This window comes from Gambusia affinis, linkage group LG14 (genome assembly GCF_019740435.1).
Source record: "Gambusia affinis linkage group LG14, SWU_Gaff_1.0, whole genome shotgun sequence".
NCBI classification, from domain to species: domain Eukaryota; kingdom Metazoa; phylum Chordata; class Actinopteri; order Cyprinodontiformes; family Poeciliidae; genus Gambusia; species Gambusia affinis.
This window is the reverse complement of record NC_057881.1, coordinates 8387836-8407488: the sequence shown is the minus strand read 5'-3', so window position 1 is coordinate 8407488 and position 19653 is coordinate 8387836. Positions and strand designations below refer to the sequence as shown.

At 36.8% G+C, this 19653-nt stretch overlaps 1 protein-coding gene across 7 annotated transcripts in view; it reads right to left on the bottom strand.

The window, feature by feature from the left end:
* Positions 1–19653, bottom strand: part of LOC122843190 (oxysterol-binding protein-related protein 10) — an 86522-nt gene that overhangs the window by 16291 nt on the left and 50578 nt on the right. For all 7 annotated transcript variants that reach the window (XM_044137780.1, XM_044137779.1, XM_044137781.1 and 4 more), the window contains 2 exons: positions 18829–19063; positions 9848–9978 (listed from right to left, as the gene is read on the bottom strand). In XM_044137780.1, coding sequence (XP_043993715.1) covers positions 9848–9978; positions 18829–19063 — 366 coding nt within the window. The remainder of the gene's footprint in view (positions 1–9847; positions 9979–18828; positions 19064–19653) is intronic.

The window sequence follows — 19653 nt, the reverse complement described above, 5'->3', positions numbered from 1 at the left end:
ATCTCCACCTCTGTGAGGAGTTTGCAGATGATCAAATAATCGTCTTTACTGTCAAAGTAACAAATCAGCAGTCGTGCTACAAACAGGATAAGTTCTTTATCTGGAATTTATCTCACACCGCTTCTCATATCAACATTTAATTTGTGGATGGTTTATCACCGCAGCTCATCACCTCATAAACACTGATGTATATGGCTTATCAGTGCGCTCTCTTTTGACATTCATGTAAATACAATACTTCCAAAAGTCAAATTAAGACTCAGTTTTCCTTTATCGCAAAGCAGTTTGGTAAAAAATGACAATATTCATCTACAAATCTGCTTCTAGTCCATGATGTCATCCATCACTCTGCCACCTGTTTTCTTTCTATTGCCACCATGTCATCTATACTCACCTGTAAACTGGTCATCTCTCCATTCACACGTCTGTAAATCCATAATTGGTAAATACCTTCGCTCATTCATCAATACTTCCAACAATACTCACATTTTACGTTCCAGTAAACTCACCGTCATCTTTGAGCTAATCCTCAGTTAAAAAAAACAAACCCAAAGCTCAGTATGTAACTTCAATATTAATCTTTCTCTACTTAGTAAAATCTATAGCACATGATCAATGTACCCGCATTTAAGACTGCTGACTTATGATGTGTATTATTTTATTTTCTCTATTTTATGCTATTCTTCTGTTTTCTACTGTATGATGGTTTAATGTTTTCTGAACAGGTCGTCGTTTGAAATTATAGTTTATTCTTAGAAACTCATTACTTGTACAAATTTAGAGCATACTTTTCTGCACCCAATGACTGGAACAGTCGGCAAACCAGATTACATAAACATTAAAAAAATTAAAAACTGTAAAACTTGTAACATTAATAAATTTGAAGCAGGAGAAGAGAGGCTCATTCTTTCAACAGAATCACCTGTTAAAGGTTTTACAACGAGACAGTAATAAGGAATTACATATTAATCATAAAAAAGTATATAAAAATGATACAACTTGATAAAACTTTGGGCATTCTTCAATATAAAGAGCAGTTTAGTTTAGAGCCTGAAAGAGTATTTTTATAAAATACTCATGAAGATTCTGCCCTGAAAATAAAAGTTTAATTCCTAAAAACAGAAATCACAAAGAGAAGATTAGTGCTTGACTTCATGACGTCTCCTTTTTATGCAGAACTGAGCTGGATTCTTTCAGAACAAATGAAGACATATTTTAGCTACAGAAAATTTTTGTTTTTTTTCTCAAGCAAATGCTCAGTTGGAAAGTGTCAAAAGAAATTTTTGATTTTCTGATTAGACCTCTTCTTGAGGTTACTACTCGTTTTCTCTGCAGCAGTCAGACTGGGTCCTATTTCCCATATTCTTCATCATTTTTGCCTCCTTGTCTTTTTGTTCAGACGATCAGCTATTCCGTTTCATCAGCTCTCCATCTCAGCCTCCTGGGCGCTGAAGGAAGACCGAGTCTCTTCAAGCTGCTGCTTCAAAGTCTTATTATAGTTTCAAAAAGCTACAAGTTTGAGCTGGTTGTCTTTCTGGATTTTCCTCATGGTGACTTCCACCTTTTCTCCATTAGTGAAAACAGATATGTCAGACAGACGATGTCCTCTTCTAGTCTTCCTTCAGCCTGAATGGATTCCCTCATTCAGGTTCTCTGGAAAAACTTCATGCAGATTTTTAATCACATTCAAATCGGTATTTAGCTCACGCTTCGTTTTTGCACCGACGTACTTTAATATAATTAACTGTAAACTCAGGAGAAGCCCGGTCGTCCAAACGGCAAGCAAAAGTTCAAGTAAGACACCAGAACCGTCCAAGTTTCCACACAAAGGAGCAGCCTCTTCCCTCTGCACCTCACAGCAGAAACCAATTGCAGCTGCATGCATCCATAACCTCGTCCTTTCAGTCACTTAAAGAGCCTGTGACCACGGGGGGCGAGGGGTTGGATTGTACATCGACCGGTAAATCGAAAGCTTTGCCCTGAAGCTCAGCCTCCGTCTGAACCTTCAGGGTCCAAAGCTGCTCCTGCTTTGCTGCCGGACTCAGCCGGCCTTGTGCTTCTTTCTGCCTTCGGCTTTGAGAAATATTAAAGGTTGCTTAGGGTAGAAAGCTCCTCCAACAAGGAATGTTAACGATTCCACCTCTTCAGAAATATCAGCCGTAATTGTTTACAGGAGAGACTGGAGTAAGAGGATCCATTTTTCATATTTAGGATCAATGAGACTTTAGTTTGGTCACTAACCTAAAAGTCCTTCATCTCACATTTTCCATGTCTTCAGTTTATTTAAACTATTAATTTCCACAGGCTATGTTCCTTTTTAAACTGATCCATGCAGGATCACATGTTGATGTTACAATCTTCTGCATGCAGAGACTTCTTCATATTTAATTCCAGTTTCATGTACATTTAGTTTTGACCTGATGATTCTGATTCCTCCACAAGTGCAACAACATTTTCATGTCTATATTTCATGATTTTAGCTGAAATCAAACATTTTAAAAAAAGATACAAGTTGATGGATGGTTAACTACAATCTACCTTTTGTACTGATACACACAGAAATCAATGCAAATCAAACATCATAAAATGAGTCGATATAAAAACAAAAAACAATTCCTGCAAAAGACAAACTTTGATTTTAGATTGAAACTTAAAGAGTTTTACTGTCAAATTTCATGAGACATTTTACTTTATTGCTTTTTTGTTTTTATCTCCAAACCATTGACGCTCAGTTCAAATTTTTCCATATTTTCACATTTACTGTATTCCTGCCTCCTCCTGCATATGGCTGAGTGAATTAAAAATATACTCTTAACCTCTGACCCCTATCTCTACTTTCCTGGCATTTTCTATGAAACTCTGCAGGTGAGTAGATCTGTTTTCTCAGGCAGCCACATTAAACACACTTCACCCGCTTTATTGTTTGACATTTAGCCACACAATCAGTGAACTTCGTCTCTGTGCACTTTCCAATAAATAAGGCTTGCAGGCTGAAAGAGCGAGCTATTTGAACACACTGACCGATTCAGTTACTGTGTGTTTTTGTTTTTTTGGACACGTTTTCCAAGTTAAATGTCAGAGATGCTTTGAAAGTCAGCAACCAGGCCGATAGTGAAGAGCTTCCGGTCCGTGCTTCTGTTTGGCATTTGAATCAAAGGAAGTTGGAACTGAAGCTTTCTGCAGTTTACACAGAGTCGTGTAAAACATTTTAATACAACAACCATTCATATCTTGAAGAAATTTTCAGCTAGTCTAATGCATCCGTTACCTCTGGAAAAAAGATTTAATTGCATAACCGTATTTTTCAGACTATAAGCCGCTACTTTTTTCCAACGCTTTGAACCATGCGGCTTATCCCAACTATAGGTGAAATAATCTGCCAGTGGAACCAGTATGAAGGAGTTCTCAGTCTTTACTGTTAAATCTCGTTCTTGGGTGAAGTTAAAGGTCCCAAAATAATAAACCTATTTCACTTACCACTTCCTGTGACCCTGAGCTGTTCTGATTTTTGACAATAAAGTAAAAAACACACTCAATTTTATACTTGACCAGGTGAATTGCTTGTGGAGTTTTAAGAAAGAAATTTCCTTTCTTCTGTAAAAAAAAAAATAAAAAAAAAAAAAATGTGCATAAAATCACTTCACCCATAAAATACAAAGTAGCCTTGAGTGTAAAATGGCACAATCTGATTTTGTTGAGCTGCCTAAACTTTAGAAGAATGCATGTATTTTTTCTTTAGCTTTTCAATACATTGGATTTTAACAGAAAAAAAGATTCTGTAGAAATATGTCTGTTATCTCCAGCATGCTTAAGCTCTCTCTTGCATAGATCTGTTATTTCCCATCCTTTACGCTCTAATAACATTTTTCTTTTGCACGTTCCACATGTTCAAACTGAAATGGGGAAGCAAGCATTCAGTGTGATGCTCCTACAGCCTGGAATCAGCTCCAGTCTGAACTCAAGATGTCAGAACTGATTTCAGTGGATTTATTTCGAGCGGTTCTTAAAAACAGGCAACGAGATTCTATTAGACAATGTCACTGCTTTTAAATTGTTTTCTGTTGTTTCACACTTGTGCATTTGTATTAATTAGCTTTATTTTGTAACCAGGTTGCTGTTTATTGCAGACTTCTGCCCAGGTTCCTCTTGAAAATGAGATCTAGATCTCAACTGGGTTCGCCTGGTTAAATAAATTAAAAATTGAAAAAAGAACAAAGTAAGTTTGCAGTGACTAACATTTCTGCCTTAACTATAATGGAAATGTTTTCAACAATTTTGTGCAGTGCAATGATTAAAACATTAACTTTTTTCAGTGTTAATGTGACTAGAAGGGGAAAAGATCATGAGGAAACGTGTTAAACAGAAAAGTGTTTGATTTAAGGCTGAACAAAGGAAGGACTAAAGACCAAAGTGAGTCATGAATCCACATTCAGATGATGAACTTCTAGTTTGATGTCGCTATAAAAGTATCTAAAAATATTCCTATGCACTTCAATTTAAGTTTTTACTAATCCTTTATCGTATTTACTGAAACATGAAGTGGAAATAGACAAAACAAAAAGGCGGGGATTACTCTGCTGCCCCCTGCTGGTGACAGAAAAAACATTTAGGAATCCATCAGGGGATTCTAAAATATTTTGAGTTTCTTACTTCTGTCAGGCTATATTACACTTTAGCTATGTTTCATGTTAGCTCCTTCTGGATGTTATAACTCTAATCTATCCTGACATTGTTTTTTTTTTTTCCATTCATATAGCCAATTCCACATTAAACTGTAGACGTTAGGGTAGATTTTTAATAAAAATGAAAGGTGTGCACTCAGTTTATCAATGTCAGTGAAGGTGACTCAGAATGTTTATTTGTGCTGCACTGAATCAGCTCATAACTATGGAAAGACAGCCTGAATATATTGTAAGTAAATGCTCTGGTGCTGTTGCTCATGCATAGAGCCAACAGATTTCTGCAAGGGGCAGCAATTTTCTCTCCATTTTCTCCACAGTCACGCAGCAGCCCTCATCTCCCTTTCCGCTGGCTGCATACTTAGACTGAATATGAAAAGCCACAGCGGTGCTACATAATTCAAACAGGAAACCTTCATTATTCTGAGGTAATGCACTTTAGGCCTTGACGTCGTGGCGGCTCATCAGATTAGAGGATAAACACTTTACTGACAGACAGGGAAGATTGTCACCTAGTTACATTGAGCAGACAAGGGAATTATGCAAGAAATTTTATAAGAATTCAACAATTAGATACTTAATTTTATTGTTTGCAGTTATAGCATTCATGAAACTCTCAGAAAATTAAATTTTTTATTTCATCTGCATTATTTTTCATCACCACAAGATGGCAAACTTACTTCTCCAAGTTTGTGTAGCAAACTTTAAATAAATCACTCCAGAACTCTGGACTTTGCTCGTTTTTATCTAAGCATCATCTTGATGAATTAAGCTGCAGCTGAAGAAAGTTTGCTCTCATCTCTCCTTTCTGTGCCCGTCACACAGGGCTAAACTTCAGATAACTCGCACTGGACATCAGTTATTCATATGGATGACGGCTAAAACAAAAAAATCCCACTTTGAAAGTTAAACATCCGTGTCAAGGTGGAGTAATGTCTGCAACGCACCTCACTCATCTCAGGGTCATTTCTCCTGACAGCAATGAAGTCAGATATTACAGAGGCATGATTTAAATTTAGTTACAGTTACGGTAAAAAAAGAGAAGAGAAGAGAATACATTCACCTTCAGCGCTATGACTTTATGTATTAATAACAAAAACAATCTGAACTTTAGCAGGATCCAAGACTTAAACTTTATCTACACTTGACACTAAAAGAATATTTCCTCCGTCACAGAAGGAAAACAAACCACTCAGAATATTATCAAAAATTTTTAATAACCTTTAAAAACCTAATTTGCAGCGCAATTTCAGAATATGGGAATGGGAATAAATGTGGGTTAACTGCAATTAAGACAAGTCTTAGATAGTCAATGCAAATTTTACAAGTAACTCTTTAATCATTCACTCATAAATCTATTAGACTAAATCTGTAATAGCACATAATGTCTGAAACATGATTAATAAAATACACATTCTTTACGTCTACAGATGAATCCAGTCAGCCACATGAACTCTTCTTGTATCTCTCGTTTTGTCTCGGACGTCAACAGAAATTGATCACAAAAGGAAGAGAATGTTGCTCCAATTTTGATCGCTGTGGGTTCAGATTATCTGTTTTCAGCAGTAAAGCAGATTTCCATCCCACAGTAAGGATTAAATGTTCCTCCGTCGCTTATCTAATTTATTTTGCAGTTAGACTGAAATGAGTGTCAGCACATCTGACAACAGCATCCGTCAGGCTTTGACAATTGATGAACGAAGCGTAACATTTGACCAAGAGGACGTTCAGAGCAACCTAGCAGCAAAATGCTGACTTGTCGCCCATAAATCTCTCTCTCATGACAAGAAAAAAAGTTAAATATCTTTCTTTATGGGGATTTTCCTCCGGGATTCATGAAGTATAGTCATGCATTGAATATACTTTATGTAGGATGTTATAAAGTGTCATGAAAAAACATTTGTCCTTTGAGAAATTTACACACTTTTAATGTTTCAGATGATCAAACTATACAGAAAAAGACGACTGGAGTAAATGCAAACTGGATTTATCAGATGTTCTCATTAATTCAAGAAGAAAAGTCTGTCCAGAACAACCTTTCACTGTGAGGAACAACCTTGGCAGCGACAGCTGGGATCCAGACTTTAACTAGACCACTACAGATTTTTGAGCCATTCACAGGTGAACTCAAAGGTGTATTTTGGATTATTGTCCTACTGATGACCCAAGTTGAATCTGAGGGTTGGAAAATCTAACAAACCACTGCGAGTAAGATTTTCTTTTTCTGAACTGTTACCTTAATTTTATTAACGTATCATTTCAGTCCACAGAATATTTTCCTCAAAGTTTTAGTAGCGTAATTTTGTTTCTAAGTTCTTCATTTCAGGACATAACGGGTCGGTCGTCAAACAGGTTCTATTTAAGGGATTCCTTGACTTGGCAGAAATCAGTCATGAATGCAGCTTATTAAACTGAACCAAAGAATGTGGTTAGTCACAAGAAATTCATGATTTAACAAGGGAGGCAATTATATTTTCACACCAGGCTGGGTGGACCAGGTTGGCTTGAAAAGCTTTTTATCCTTCAATTAAATCATCATAATCTATTAAATGTGATTTCTGCACCAATTAGAGTTTATAGCTGAAATAAGACAGCGATTTCCATTATGCTAAATTGTGACTAATTTGCCACTCAGCACAGGTGGTTTTTGTCCAATTAGGAGCAACAATAGACCAGGTTCTGGTCGGCATTCATTAATTTTCTGCTTGAATGAGGCAACAAATATCCTCTCTGAAGACTGAAAAATGCTGATGGCCAGCGGCTCTTAGTCAAGTGTCTGTAAGAGTCAATTCATTTATTTCAGTGACTTGAATTGTCACATTTAATTCTTGGTTATAAAAGAACCTTTAATGATAAAACCATCACAAAAAAGCAAAATCATCAATGCACAATTAAATTAGGGCTTCACTATGATTTAAGATTTTTTAAAATAATTTTAGAACCATTATGATTTAAATTTAAGACCTGTATCAGGACAGTAAAGTAATAGTGCCAAGACTTTTTGTACAGAATAAATGTAGCATCGTATGAGTTAGCACCAGACGTGAGACAAATGTCGTCTCACAAACTGGTTATAATTTACACTTATCAAACACTGGCTACATAGCAAGAGTAACAAGAGTATATTATCATCTATAATTATTATTATAGCCTCAAACACAATGAAGGTGTCTGCATGGGACTCAAAGATTTGTCTGAAAAATATTAACTACATAGAATATGAGCTTAAATAGTCCTACAACCACAAAATTTAAGACCTGTGATCAACTTATTTAAGGCCAACTTACTTTTTTTAAAAATGGATTTAAGATATTTTAATGCTTTAATTTTAGATATGTTGATTTAAGACTTTTAAAGGACATCCTGCAAATTAAAGTCAAATTACAGACACAATATTAAATGATTAAAAAGATTAAATTATGTCACATTGAAGCTGTAAATCACAACAGGATTTTTCAGCACATCAATCACTGACTAAACTAAACACTTACAGAGGAAAATAGAAGTCAGTGCATTAACGTAAACATGATCAGGCATAAATGTGTAAAACCATCTTTTACAGATGTCACTTTAGTATGTGGCTGGTTATGAAGCTAAAGGAGGACATCAAGCTTTCAACAGCTGTCACTGTGTTCTGATGGCGACCCAGGATGGTCCGGACTGTGACAGTCCATTTCTGCAGCAGACAGTGAGGGAGGGACGTGCGAGGACCTCCTGGGATCAGCGCAGTCCCACCTCTCTACTGTGTGACCCACTTCCCTGACAGCAGCTCTGCTAAAACGTCCACAGCAGATGAGTGCTCCTCTCACTGGGCAGCAACCGTAACCACAAGAGATGGAAAGAAATCCTTTCCTCCTCAAAACTGTCAGATTTGTTCAACCGGAACATTTTAAATCTTAAAAGTTGTTTTTATGTTATAATTTCTGTAGGAAAACCTGATGGTTCTTAAAACGGCTCTGTAAACTTAAATAGCCTTCTTATATAAATCTGGACATGGCAAAACATCAAATGCAAGCAACAACTTTAAAGGTGACCCATCGTGCTTCCTTGAACAGGCTAGAATATGTCTGTGCTCTACATTTATGCACAAAATCGTTCTTAGATAATTGAGATCATTTCAGAATCCAAACAAACTGCTGCTGGTCGCGCCCCCTCCCAATTAAGCGTTTATACTCGCACATGAAAATGGACGCAAACAAATAAACAATTATTACATCTTTGAAAAGTAGAAGTGGAGCCTCATGCACAGCCAACAAGAAGGCAGCAAGTGGTATCCGAATGGTAAGTCAACAACAAAACACTTCTCTTTTCTAGCAGCCATTGTACAGCGAATACAGCGGTAAAACCAGCTGAGCAAATATGCTGGACCATTGCTTAGGTTGCTAGGTAATGGGGTTGGCGTTGCTAGGTTAGAGCAAAGTGCATCTGTCAACAGTGACTCAATATTCAGAAAGTTTTTGAAGCAACTCGTTTTCCAGACACCAAAAAGTGTTTACTTACTGCCAGAAAACAGCTGGACGTTTTTTTTAGGAGCCTGGACTGTTTTTAGAAACAGAACATAAGAAGATTGAAAATGTGACTTTTGCATAATGTGTAAAAGTCTGTCTTCCTTTATGTTTTTGAACAGCCAGGAATGGAATAAAGAACAAAAAATAATAATATTAGCTTCTCATTTTAGTCTAGGAAGTAAGGAAATCCAAACTTTCTTGCATGTAATGTTCAATCTAAAATAAAAACTTTGGTATATAAGCAAACTTCACATTTCAAGAGCTCCCATATCCATATTTTAAGATTAAAGCGTCCAATCTAGACAATGGATGGATGGATAAGGTGTGATGAATAATGGATGAGGAAGACCTGGCCCTAATAAACAATAAACACAAATTTTAGATTCTGATACAGAAACTGATCTTTACTGCTGCGTTTTCAATCTCCAACTACACAAGAAAACTTCAACAGGGCAAGATGGCACAATAACAACATCCATAAAATCCTGCATCAGATTTTTTCCCCAATTTAGATTTCAAAAGCGACAGAGAAATGATTTCCTTTGACAACTGTTTTCACAGAAGGTAATTTGGCAGCAGCTCTAGACAATACGTGCCACACCAAGATGACAGACTAAATCCAGAGGTGAGAAAGTGAAAGTGGAGCATCGTGATTCTCACCTCAGCACCAGGGGACAGACTCCTTTTCCTGAGAGCCGGGGAGTGCTCGGCTGATTGTAGAGGAGTCAGACCTCCGTTCTTCAGCTGCTCGCCTGAGGGCGACTTTGGTACAATCCACACAGGAACACCATCTGCATCAAAAAAAAAAAAAAAGAAACAAAGAGAGAGACCCAGAAAAGCAGCATCAGAACCTGCTGTTGAGCTACTGAATCACAAAAGAAGGACAAAAATTCACGGCTGGTTTTGCACTGAAGGAATCATAACGGAGAAAACGCATATCGCTATCTTCCATTTGCATCTGACACTCGGGATTAAAAATTGAGGTGTGGGATGAGTGATGGAGCTCAGACACCAGGAAATTATTTGCAAAATTGTTTGTTTCATTTTTGATATTAGACTGACTTGGTGGCACAGAGTCATACCTGTTACTGTGACTCAGCAGAACGTCTGCAAATTTAACTTCAGTCCAGCAATAATGAAACAGTGCCTTGCAAAAGTACATCTTTTGAGGTTTTTCACGTTACAACCAAAACCAAAAACTTTATGGATAATTGACACATGAAGATGAAGCAAAGAGAGAATGGACATATTATTTTTCATTTACTTTACAAATATTAATCTAAAACAATGCAGTATGCATAATGTAGGCCTGTCACAATAACACATTTTGCTGGACGATTAATTGTCCCAGTAATTATTGCAATAAACAATAATATTGTTGTTTTGAGACCATTTTAAAGTAACATAATGGTAATGGGATAGTAATGCTAGGCCACCTTATTAAAGATCAATAAACTTTGATTTGTACACTTAATACTGGAACTGGCAGATGTAAAACACAAAAAAACAAAAATAATAAAGAAATAAAACCACACACAATCAAAACTAGAAATAAAATGGATTGGAAGGTCTCTAAACAAAACTGCTCGTCCAAATGGAAATTATATTTTAATTCATAACGTGATTAACCCATTAATTGCAACAGGGTTATGTGTGTGTATATCTCGCTCCTATTACTTTGACATTGCCAAATAAACTCCCTTAAATGTCAAGTAACTATTAAAACTATCAAGTAACTATTAAAAAGAGTCCAACTGTTTGCAATTTAATTTCTCTATAATTTCTTCAGCTGTTCAGATGTTTCTTAGATTAAAAACATCTGTAAACAATTAGCATCATGGAGAGCAAGAAACCCTGCAGACAGGTCAAAAGTAAACACAAAAAGAAGAAGAATAAAAGTTTAGATTATAAAATATCCTCACAGAGCTCCGTTCACTACATCGTCTGAAAATGGAACAAGGGTGGCTCACCTACAAACCTGCATGTCTGCCTTGTGTTTCTGGACAAGGAGAACAATCAAAAGAGGAGAGGATGTATGGAGGTAAACACAATCTTTTTATGTACTACAATGGCCTAGTCAAAGTCCATATCCAGAACAAATTGAGAATCTGGGGCAGGACTTGAAAATGTTGCTGATCAGAACTTCTTTCCATCTAATCTGACTGAGTTTGAGCTGATTTGTGAAGAATGAGCAAAACTTTCAGTTCTTATGAGTAAAGCAAAGTAGTATTGACTCAGTAGAATTAAAAATAAATGCATGCCACATTTTTCAGACATCTTTTGTAAATAAAGAAGTATTATTTCTGACATAACGTAAAAAAGTTCTTTTGCAAGGCTTTGTAATTCATTCTTGAGGCAACGTGCGACTAGAACTGTAACAAAATGTGAGAATATTTCAGAGTAAATGATGCGTTTATGTTGGGAATTATGTCAGGATCCTTCTGGAAAAATCTGAAGCAAAAGTCTGAGATGAAAAGGCAGCGATTCTGTAATCATGTTGGAAAAGCTTGCAAGTAAGGAAAAGGCTTCATTGAACGTCTCTAGAAGCAGCAGTGCACAGCAGGCGCAGCAGAATGCATTTGCTCTGAAGCAAATGGGATTTTTTAAAAATGTGGTGACCTTTAAAATGTCATGGCATGAAAACAAAGAAGCTTGTATAAACACTATTAAGAAAAAAGCAACAATGTAAACCCAAACATGAAGTCTGTGTTTAAAAAGGGAGAACAGAAACAATGAGGCTATGCAAAACACAAAAAATAATTTTCTTTTTGTGTTTAAGATGTTTGCTGTTTTGTTGCACATTTATTGTTTAACACTGCTATCTTTTCAAGATGATTTTTCCTACCTTCATGCGTCACACACATGCTGGTATTCATCTACTTTGGGTTGGATGCACCACAGCAGCTTCGTCTGCCTGACGCATCTTGAATTTCAGAAATAATTGCTTGTTGTGTGTTGTAAACACACGGTGCACGTGCTTAAAAAGCGTGTTTGTTCTGTGTAAAGACTCCCCGATGTGGTCAAAATGGTAAATTTAAATGACATTTTCTCTGTGGTTCTGCATCGGCGGAGCAGTTCTGACACCATATAGCAGCTCTCTGTATTGTTGATGCACTGTTTCCTTTATTTTTAGTAGAATAAGGCCAATTTTGAAGAAAATGCAAGAGATTATGATTGTTTTTATTCTCATGATATATTTGTTCCATTTGTGGTTGGAATAAACTTGCACACAAGGTTAAGAAATTTGGCATTAAAGTAAACAAAACGGAAAACTTTTTTTACCAAGATGATTAAAATAAGGGCCTATTGGTTTACAAACTTACAAGCTACTTCACTAGCTAGCTTTTATAACTCTTTTTAGGGTTTTGAAGCAGCTTTTGGCTTCAAAACTGCCTCAATTATTCATAACACTTTTCAAAGATTTTAGCATCACACACCTACTGCATATAGAGCTTTCAGCTCCACTGGACTGAGATCTGAAGAAGAATACCATCATGTTCAAGAGAGTCTAAAATTGCACCAGAAATTATTCCCCATATTATTAGAGCATCCAGACCTATAAAGATGAACAAAAAGTCTCAATTAAAAAAAAATAAAATTTATTGCATCCCTATGAATGCTGAAATATGGGTTTAAAAATTAATCCTTACACTCTTAAATCACTGGAGGTTAAAAGTTGTCAAAGAGTTGACTCTTAAGTGAACGTAAAGACAAATGTTAAAACTTTAATTCGTAGTTATGAAACATATTGGTGTAATCTGTGTAATTTTTTTATTTTTGTTCTCCTTCGTTGCATTTTGTTTAGCTTTGTTGGATAATCTGACAGGCTGATGGGATATCGTTTGTATTGTTGTTAGATTCTGGGGTGAGGATTTTTTTTAAGTGAGTTCAGTGACATATTAGCGTAACAAGGAGAAAAGTCAGGAGTTTTAGTATTGGAGTGGAATAATGGATAAATTTAGTGACAAAGGTTAGATTACAGACATACTGCTGTGTAATTAGTATCCAGCTATTGTAGCGTGAACCTAAAACTCTCATCTAAATTCATTTGACTTGGTTAAAACAATTATTTAGTGTCTTCTGTATGAAACAGAATCCACAATGATCCATTTAAGATCCTTCAATCCACATTTGACTTAAATATAATCTAAATACTTCTCATTTTAAAGCTTTGTCGCCACATCACAGGATTTATTTTATTTAAAAGCCCTTCTCATGTCCACATCATTCACTCAGATTGTGTTAAAGGTGTAATGCATGATGCGGTCCCTCTCCTGATATCCGTCAGTGCAAACCAAGTGGTGTTGACACGCCGGTCAGCTGAACTGAGACGTGTGAAGAAGCTCCTGATAGTGATTCTGCTGTCAGGTCAAAGTAAGGCACGAACAGAAAGCTGTGCAGGAACACGAGTGAAAAGTTAAAGAGTTCAAGACGTCATTTATATTTATTCCTTTTTTGTAAAAAAAAAAAAAAAAAGGTTATTTGTGATATTTGGAGCTTTAAATTCAGCAATAGTTAATAGAAGATGTTTGAGATTAGTTTTTATGACAGGCTTTTAGTTACTAGTCTAATGAGAAGTTTATATTTTGAGGAACTTTTAGGGTGAAATATTATTTTGGAAGCAAATTGGACACAAGTGTTTGTATTTATTGTGTATTTTCTGTTGTTGCTCAACTGATCGCCATCAGCTGGCGACCAGATGAGCTACAACCATTTTTTTTTCTTCTAACAAACATTAGCAATGCACAGAAAAAAGTAAGATAACAATTAAATTAAACAAAGCTGTAGGTTCTCAGGGCTGAAAAATAAATTTGATAACTTCTGCCTATTGTCTCTCAATAACGCAAAGATGAGAATAGAAAACATCGATTTTCTAGTAACACACCTTGAAATGTTGTCAACTGCCACAATAATAAACTGAATTGTTCATCGTTTTAAACTGTGTGATTGTGAGTGTGAGTGGGAATAAAAATAGCAATAGGTATTTTGTTCCATATAACACAGTAGGAGTGTAACAGGTAAACCTTAATGGATGCAAACTCGACTAAAAACCAACCTGTTTAGGATTGCATTTAAAAAGTAATCAATTACAAATTGAACTTTGAAATGCCTTGCTGCTGAAATGTGCTATACAAATAAAATTTGATTGATTGAATTGAAATCAATTGCAATAATTACTTTTAGTTGAATAATTCAATCAAAATTAGTAATAAATGTATACTTTGTTAGGTCCTCCTCATTACATCTGCATAACACAAACGTAAAAAAACAAACATATACAGCTCTGGAAAATATTAAGAGACCAACTTAAAATGATCAGTTTCTCTGATTTTACTTTTCATAGGTTTATGTTTGAGTAAAATGAACATTGTTCTTCTATCTTATGAACTACTGACAACATATTCCAAGCAAAAATTTTGTATTTGCAGAACATGAGAAATGGTCAAAATATGAAGTGCTTTCAGATGTCAAAAAATCCAAGGAAAACAAGAAATATTCATTTAGAAACAACAACACTAATGTTTTAGCTCAGGAAGAGATCAGAGATCAATATTTGGTGGAACAACCAGGAGGTTATTGAAGTGAACTCTTCATTATTCCAGATCTGTATTTTCAGCTTTTCCCCTTCTCTTTATCTGTGCAAGCTTTAAAATAGACAGAAGCTTAAATATAATATGACAGAAAAACATTAAGTGCTTATGTGAAGTAGGTCTCAAATGTAACAATACAAAATGAATCACCTGTGGTTACTTTATCAGATTTAACACATTCTGACAGCATTAAAGTGACATGAGCATCTTTATCTCGACCTGAAGGGTCAGTGATGTTTATCTGCCTTATTGCATTTTGCCAACATGTACAACAATACATTCACTTAACATGAATGATCAGGGATCATACGCATTTATAATCTTCTCCTACACTCAGATTTCTGTTTTTAGACAGACTTTATAGAACATCCTGGATCTTTGGGTATAAAATATTCGCCTTTAGCTGGTTAAATGGTAACTGGAGCTCATTATCCGTAGGCTTCCCAAATCATCAAAACAAATGAAGCTGAAATACGTTTCTGATTTTCCGATTCTCTTCTCAAATCTTTTTTAATTCAAAACATAAAACTCTTGGCCTTGTAAATAAGACTAGATGCAGATTCTCTGAAGCTGCGGTTCTCATTCCTGGTCCCACCATCCTTCATGTTTTAGACGCGACTCTGCTCCAGCACAGCTACTTCAGATGATTGCATTTTATCCTTGTTATGCATTTGAGTGCTGCAGAAGCCGTCAATCACCTTTTTGTTTTGTTTTTAAAGTCAAGTGTGTGGCAGCAGGAAAACATCTAAAAACATGCAGCAGAGTGTTGAAAACCACTGAGGAGAGTTTTGTGAACATTTGTACCATTTTATAAAGAAACAGAACGCAGCACGGTTTCGTTTGGCCCACTGAAAAGATTTGCCTAGAGTTGTTCAGACTGCAAACATTGTAGAGACAAACATTTTTGGATTTTTTTTTTTTTTTTTGGAGTGTGAAATTTGCAAGTCAAAAATCAAAATACTGACAATATAAAAAATTTTGTGATATGATAAATCAAAACTGAAGTATGTCATTTAAATATAATTAAAACAACCCTAATTTAATAAGCATTATGAGAGTTTTATTATATAAAAAAGGGGAAGATTTTCTGAAAGACAATATTTGAAAATATTTTCCAGACCTAAATTGTACAACATATAAAATTAAATTCCAGATTTTTCAACTATTTCAATAAATCCTGCAAGTGCCTTTTGAATATGCATCGATTCCTCTCCTGTTAAATGTTTGCTCAGAAACAACAGTACCATCTAAGTGTTAAAAACCTGCAATATATTAACAAGTCATTGGCAGGAATTCTCTTTAAAAACACAGTTTGTGATTTATAAAACCTTCACTTGTGAAAACAAAAACATGCTGCACTTGGTTTTCTCTTAAATTTGCTAAAGTTTAGTCTCATTCTTGTGAGCTTCATGCATTGTTGCTGGAACGTAGTCAGTTTCCGATTTTTAATCAGTTTAATTGAAATCAGGGATAAAACATCTTGACTGGGACGTCTGTAAGTCACCATGAAGCACCAGAGTTATTGATGAGCAGGAGCTATCCAATGTTATTGTTGGATAGAGGCATGCAAGTGGACAAAAAGCCTAACAAATCAAACAATGCAGTGAAATTGCCATGCACTAAATCTCTCCAATTGTTTTTATCTTCCATTTCTGGCCAGTGATTGCGGGTCAGAGTATGTGATCCTGTAACTGCAAAGTTACTTTCCTAGGAAATGACTTTATGAAGAGAAATTCTCCTTTGAGTTTGTCAGGTTGCAACAGGGACAGGTTTGCAAAGTAAAGTAGATTTGCTTTATGGATTGTCAAAGGAAAATGCTCTGTGTGCTGGTGGAAGTGGGGGAGGGCGTTGCATCAAGCTCTTTTCAGCATTGGCAGAAAGAAAACCGGACCGATCCGAAAGAGCTAGAGGGAGCAGCGAAGATCCTCCGCTGCATTACCTTAACATCTGCTCTCTGCTTTTTGACTGGCAGGTTTATTTTTATGTTTTTGCAAATTTGGTTCTCTACTCTTTGACACAACTAGAGCTGAGTCCAATGGGTTGATTTGCTTGTCGAAGGAGCAACAGGTGATCTGAGGAGCCAACGTGCCAGCCAAACTCAGTGCAACCTCATGCTTGGGAATGCTTTCCTGCGTGAACCATTTGCCCCTCTTGCAATTCCCGCCATCAGCTGCATGGAGTCAGGATGCAGCCCATGCTGGTGAAGCACGCCACCGATAACTCGCAAAATTGAGGATCCTAACAAGGTACTCTTCACTGATGTGTGGAGGGTACATGCCGAAAATGGGGAGCAGCCAGACCCCCTCGGGACTCATCAGCAGGGCAGCGGAAGGAAGAAAGAGGTTTGTACTTGCGGCCCGGCGGTCCCACTCCACACAACCCCCTGCAGGGCACGGCAACGGCTGGTGCAAAAAGAAGACCAGGAGACAGTGAGGAAGGGCAGATTCAGGGCAGGAACCTTCCCCACCGCCTAAACACAGATGCAAGATTACCTTCCTGAGGTCAGAGACAAAGGTGAACAACTTTCTGGTTTGGGGATTCAAAAGAAGAATTTCTGCAGAAACTTCTCCGTTTACACTTTGTTTGGGTAAACATCTTAGATTCACAACAATTCAATTTGATTCTTAATACGAGTCATGAAAATATCAGTGTTTGACTTATTTGATAAGATAAAACGGTAAATGCTTCATCAAAATATTGCGATTACTTTTCATTCAAAACATTTTAAAACATTTTCTTAACCAGAATCCAGTCAAAATTGACAAAAAGTACATTTTCATCTATGAGCTTACAGTCGGACAACAATAAAGCCAACTTTGGCAACTTTCAAACCTTATTCCAAACCATTTTTAGCTTCTGTCTGCACCAGGAAAGTGACCAGTTTAAAAACACAAATTAAACACAAAAAAGTGTTTAAATATCCAGAGAGATTGGACTTTTTGATGGCTACAAAATGACTGTGGTCAAGGTGTGGTTTGCTAGTCAAACATGGGGGGAGATAAATCAACCAATAAATTCCAATCTGTGCACCAAATTGTTATTTTTAAAACTCAGAGTTGCTTGTTGTCTGATTGTTTCACACTGGAATTAGAACTTCAATACATAAAAGCCCAAAAATGGATATCGAATCAAAGCCAATAATCAGTTTATGAAGGTGAACTGCAAAACCATTTCCTATGAAATTTGAAACTGAAGCATCAAACAAATTTCTTAAATGCTACTCCAAAGCAACTCAGGAGATCTGCATGTAATCAAATCCTTTTTACTAAGAAAAAGAAACATTTTTGTGTCTTTTTCTACAGAAGCCTGACCACCATAACTGGATTATAAATGTGCATTTTTTTCTTGGGGAAAACAGGATTAGTCCACAGCAGCTGATTAACTTTATAGAAGTCCTGCCAGATACTTATTTTAATTATTATTGCCAAATAGAACCACCCTCAGGCTTCAGATGATTCAAAACATCTTTATTAGACCAGGCACAGAGCGGGTTAAACATGGTGGAGGGCTGACATGTGAGGCACCAGAGTGGATTGTTTTGGCAAAGATTTAATCCTTTAAGGAGATTTAAAAGTGCATATATTTTTATTTCAAGTATACCCGTTCACAGGCGGCCATTTTTCTCTCCTGACATGCAGGTTGACATGCTTAAAGGGGTTCTGTGAACAACCCTTTCATACACACTCCTCTTTCATGCTTGAACTTGGTACCACTTGAAGAATTTTTGGCATTTCAATGGGACTGATGACACTGACGAAACAAAAACCAACAAAACATGACAACCACAGACAAAACGTGACAAACAGAAATGGTACAAAGTGAACATATTCAAACACAAAGGGTGCGACATTCAACAGCATTTACTGCAAACGTTTAAGTTCATCGAACCCATCAGGCATGGACACGAGCCACAGTCTAGCTGCCCCAGCTTGGCTTTGCCGCCGTAGCTGGGCTCAGGTGGTGAAGACTGAAACGATAAGGGGGAAAGGGTGGCTGGAGCCGTGGGGGGCTCCAGTAACAGAACCGGAATGGGTCCCGTGGCGGACTCACCAGAGAGGGTTCCCCGGTTACGCTGGGAGGCGTGGGACTGAGGCGGCGCTTGGCTGCTGTGGCTCTGAGTCTGCTGCAGGATGTTCAGGCACTCTCCCAGGCAGCTGAGCGTGGCAGCAGACGTGGCTTTGAGCAGCAGCAGGTCCTGGTCCAAACAGGACAGCGGGCCTTTGGTGGGCAGAGAGTCGATGGAGTGGACAAGGTCCTTCTGTTGGCCCTCTGCTTGGGACATCACCTGAAATAGAACAAAGAATATTTACAGTCGTCATTGCTACATTTTCTTGTCTCTTGTAACCATCTTGTCTATGTAATATAATTTATTGTTGGCTCTTTGGTACAGCATATTGAACCATTTTATTTGATCCAGTTAAAAGTCTTACAGCACAGTTTTGGAGCAAGTAAAAGTGAATAACTGTTTTAATGAGAGGAAATTTCCATCTCATGTTCCTTATTTTTTAATGATAAATATATTCATGCAAGCTGTGAGGGAACATCAAGAGATTAATTGTTCAAAAACACCTAAATTCCTGATGTTTGAATTTAAACGTCCAATCTGTTGCCTGATCAGATAACCTTTGACCTCAAACATCCCATCTTCTCAGAGCTCAGCTGTTCCACTTTCAGTGAACCTTTAAACTTTTATTGTCTTCCTGAGCCTGGTAACCATTAATGTCGCTTTGCAGCAGCCAATGATTCACAACAACCAAGCAGTTTATTTCAAAACAATCTCCAAGATTTCACTGAGCCTGAATGACAAATCCAATCATGTTTGACTTGCTTTGTGAATATTTATTTCTTCAGTTGTGGTCTTTAGAGGTCACGTTT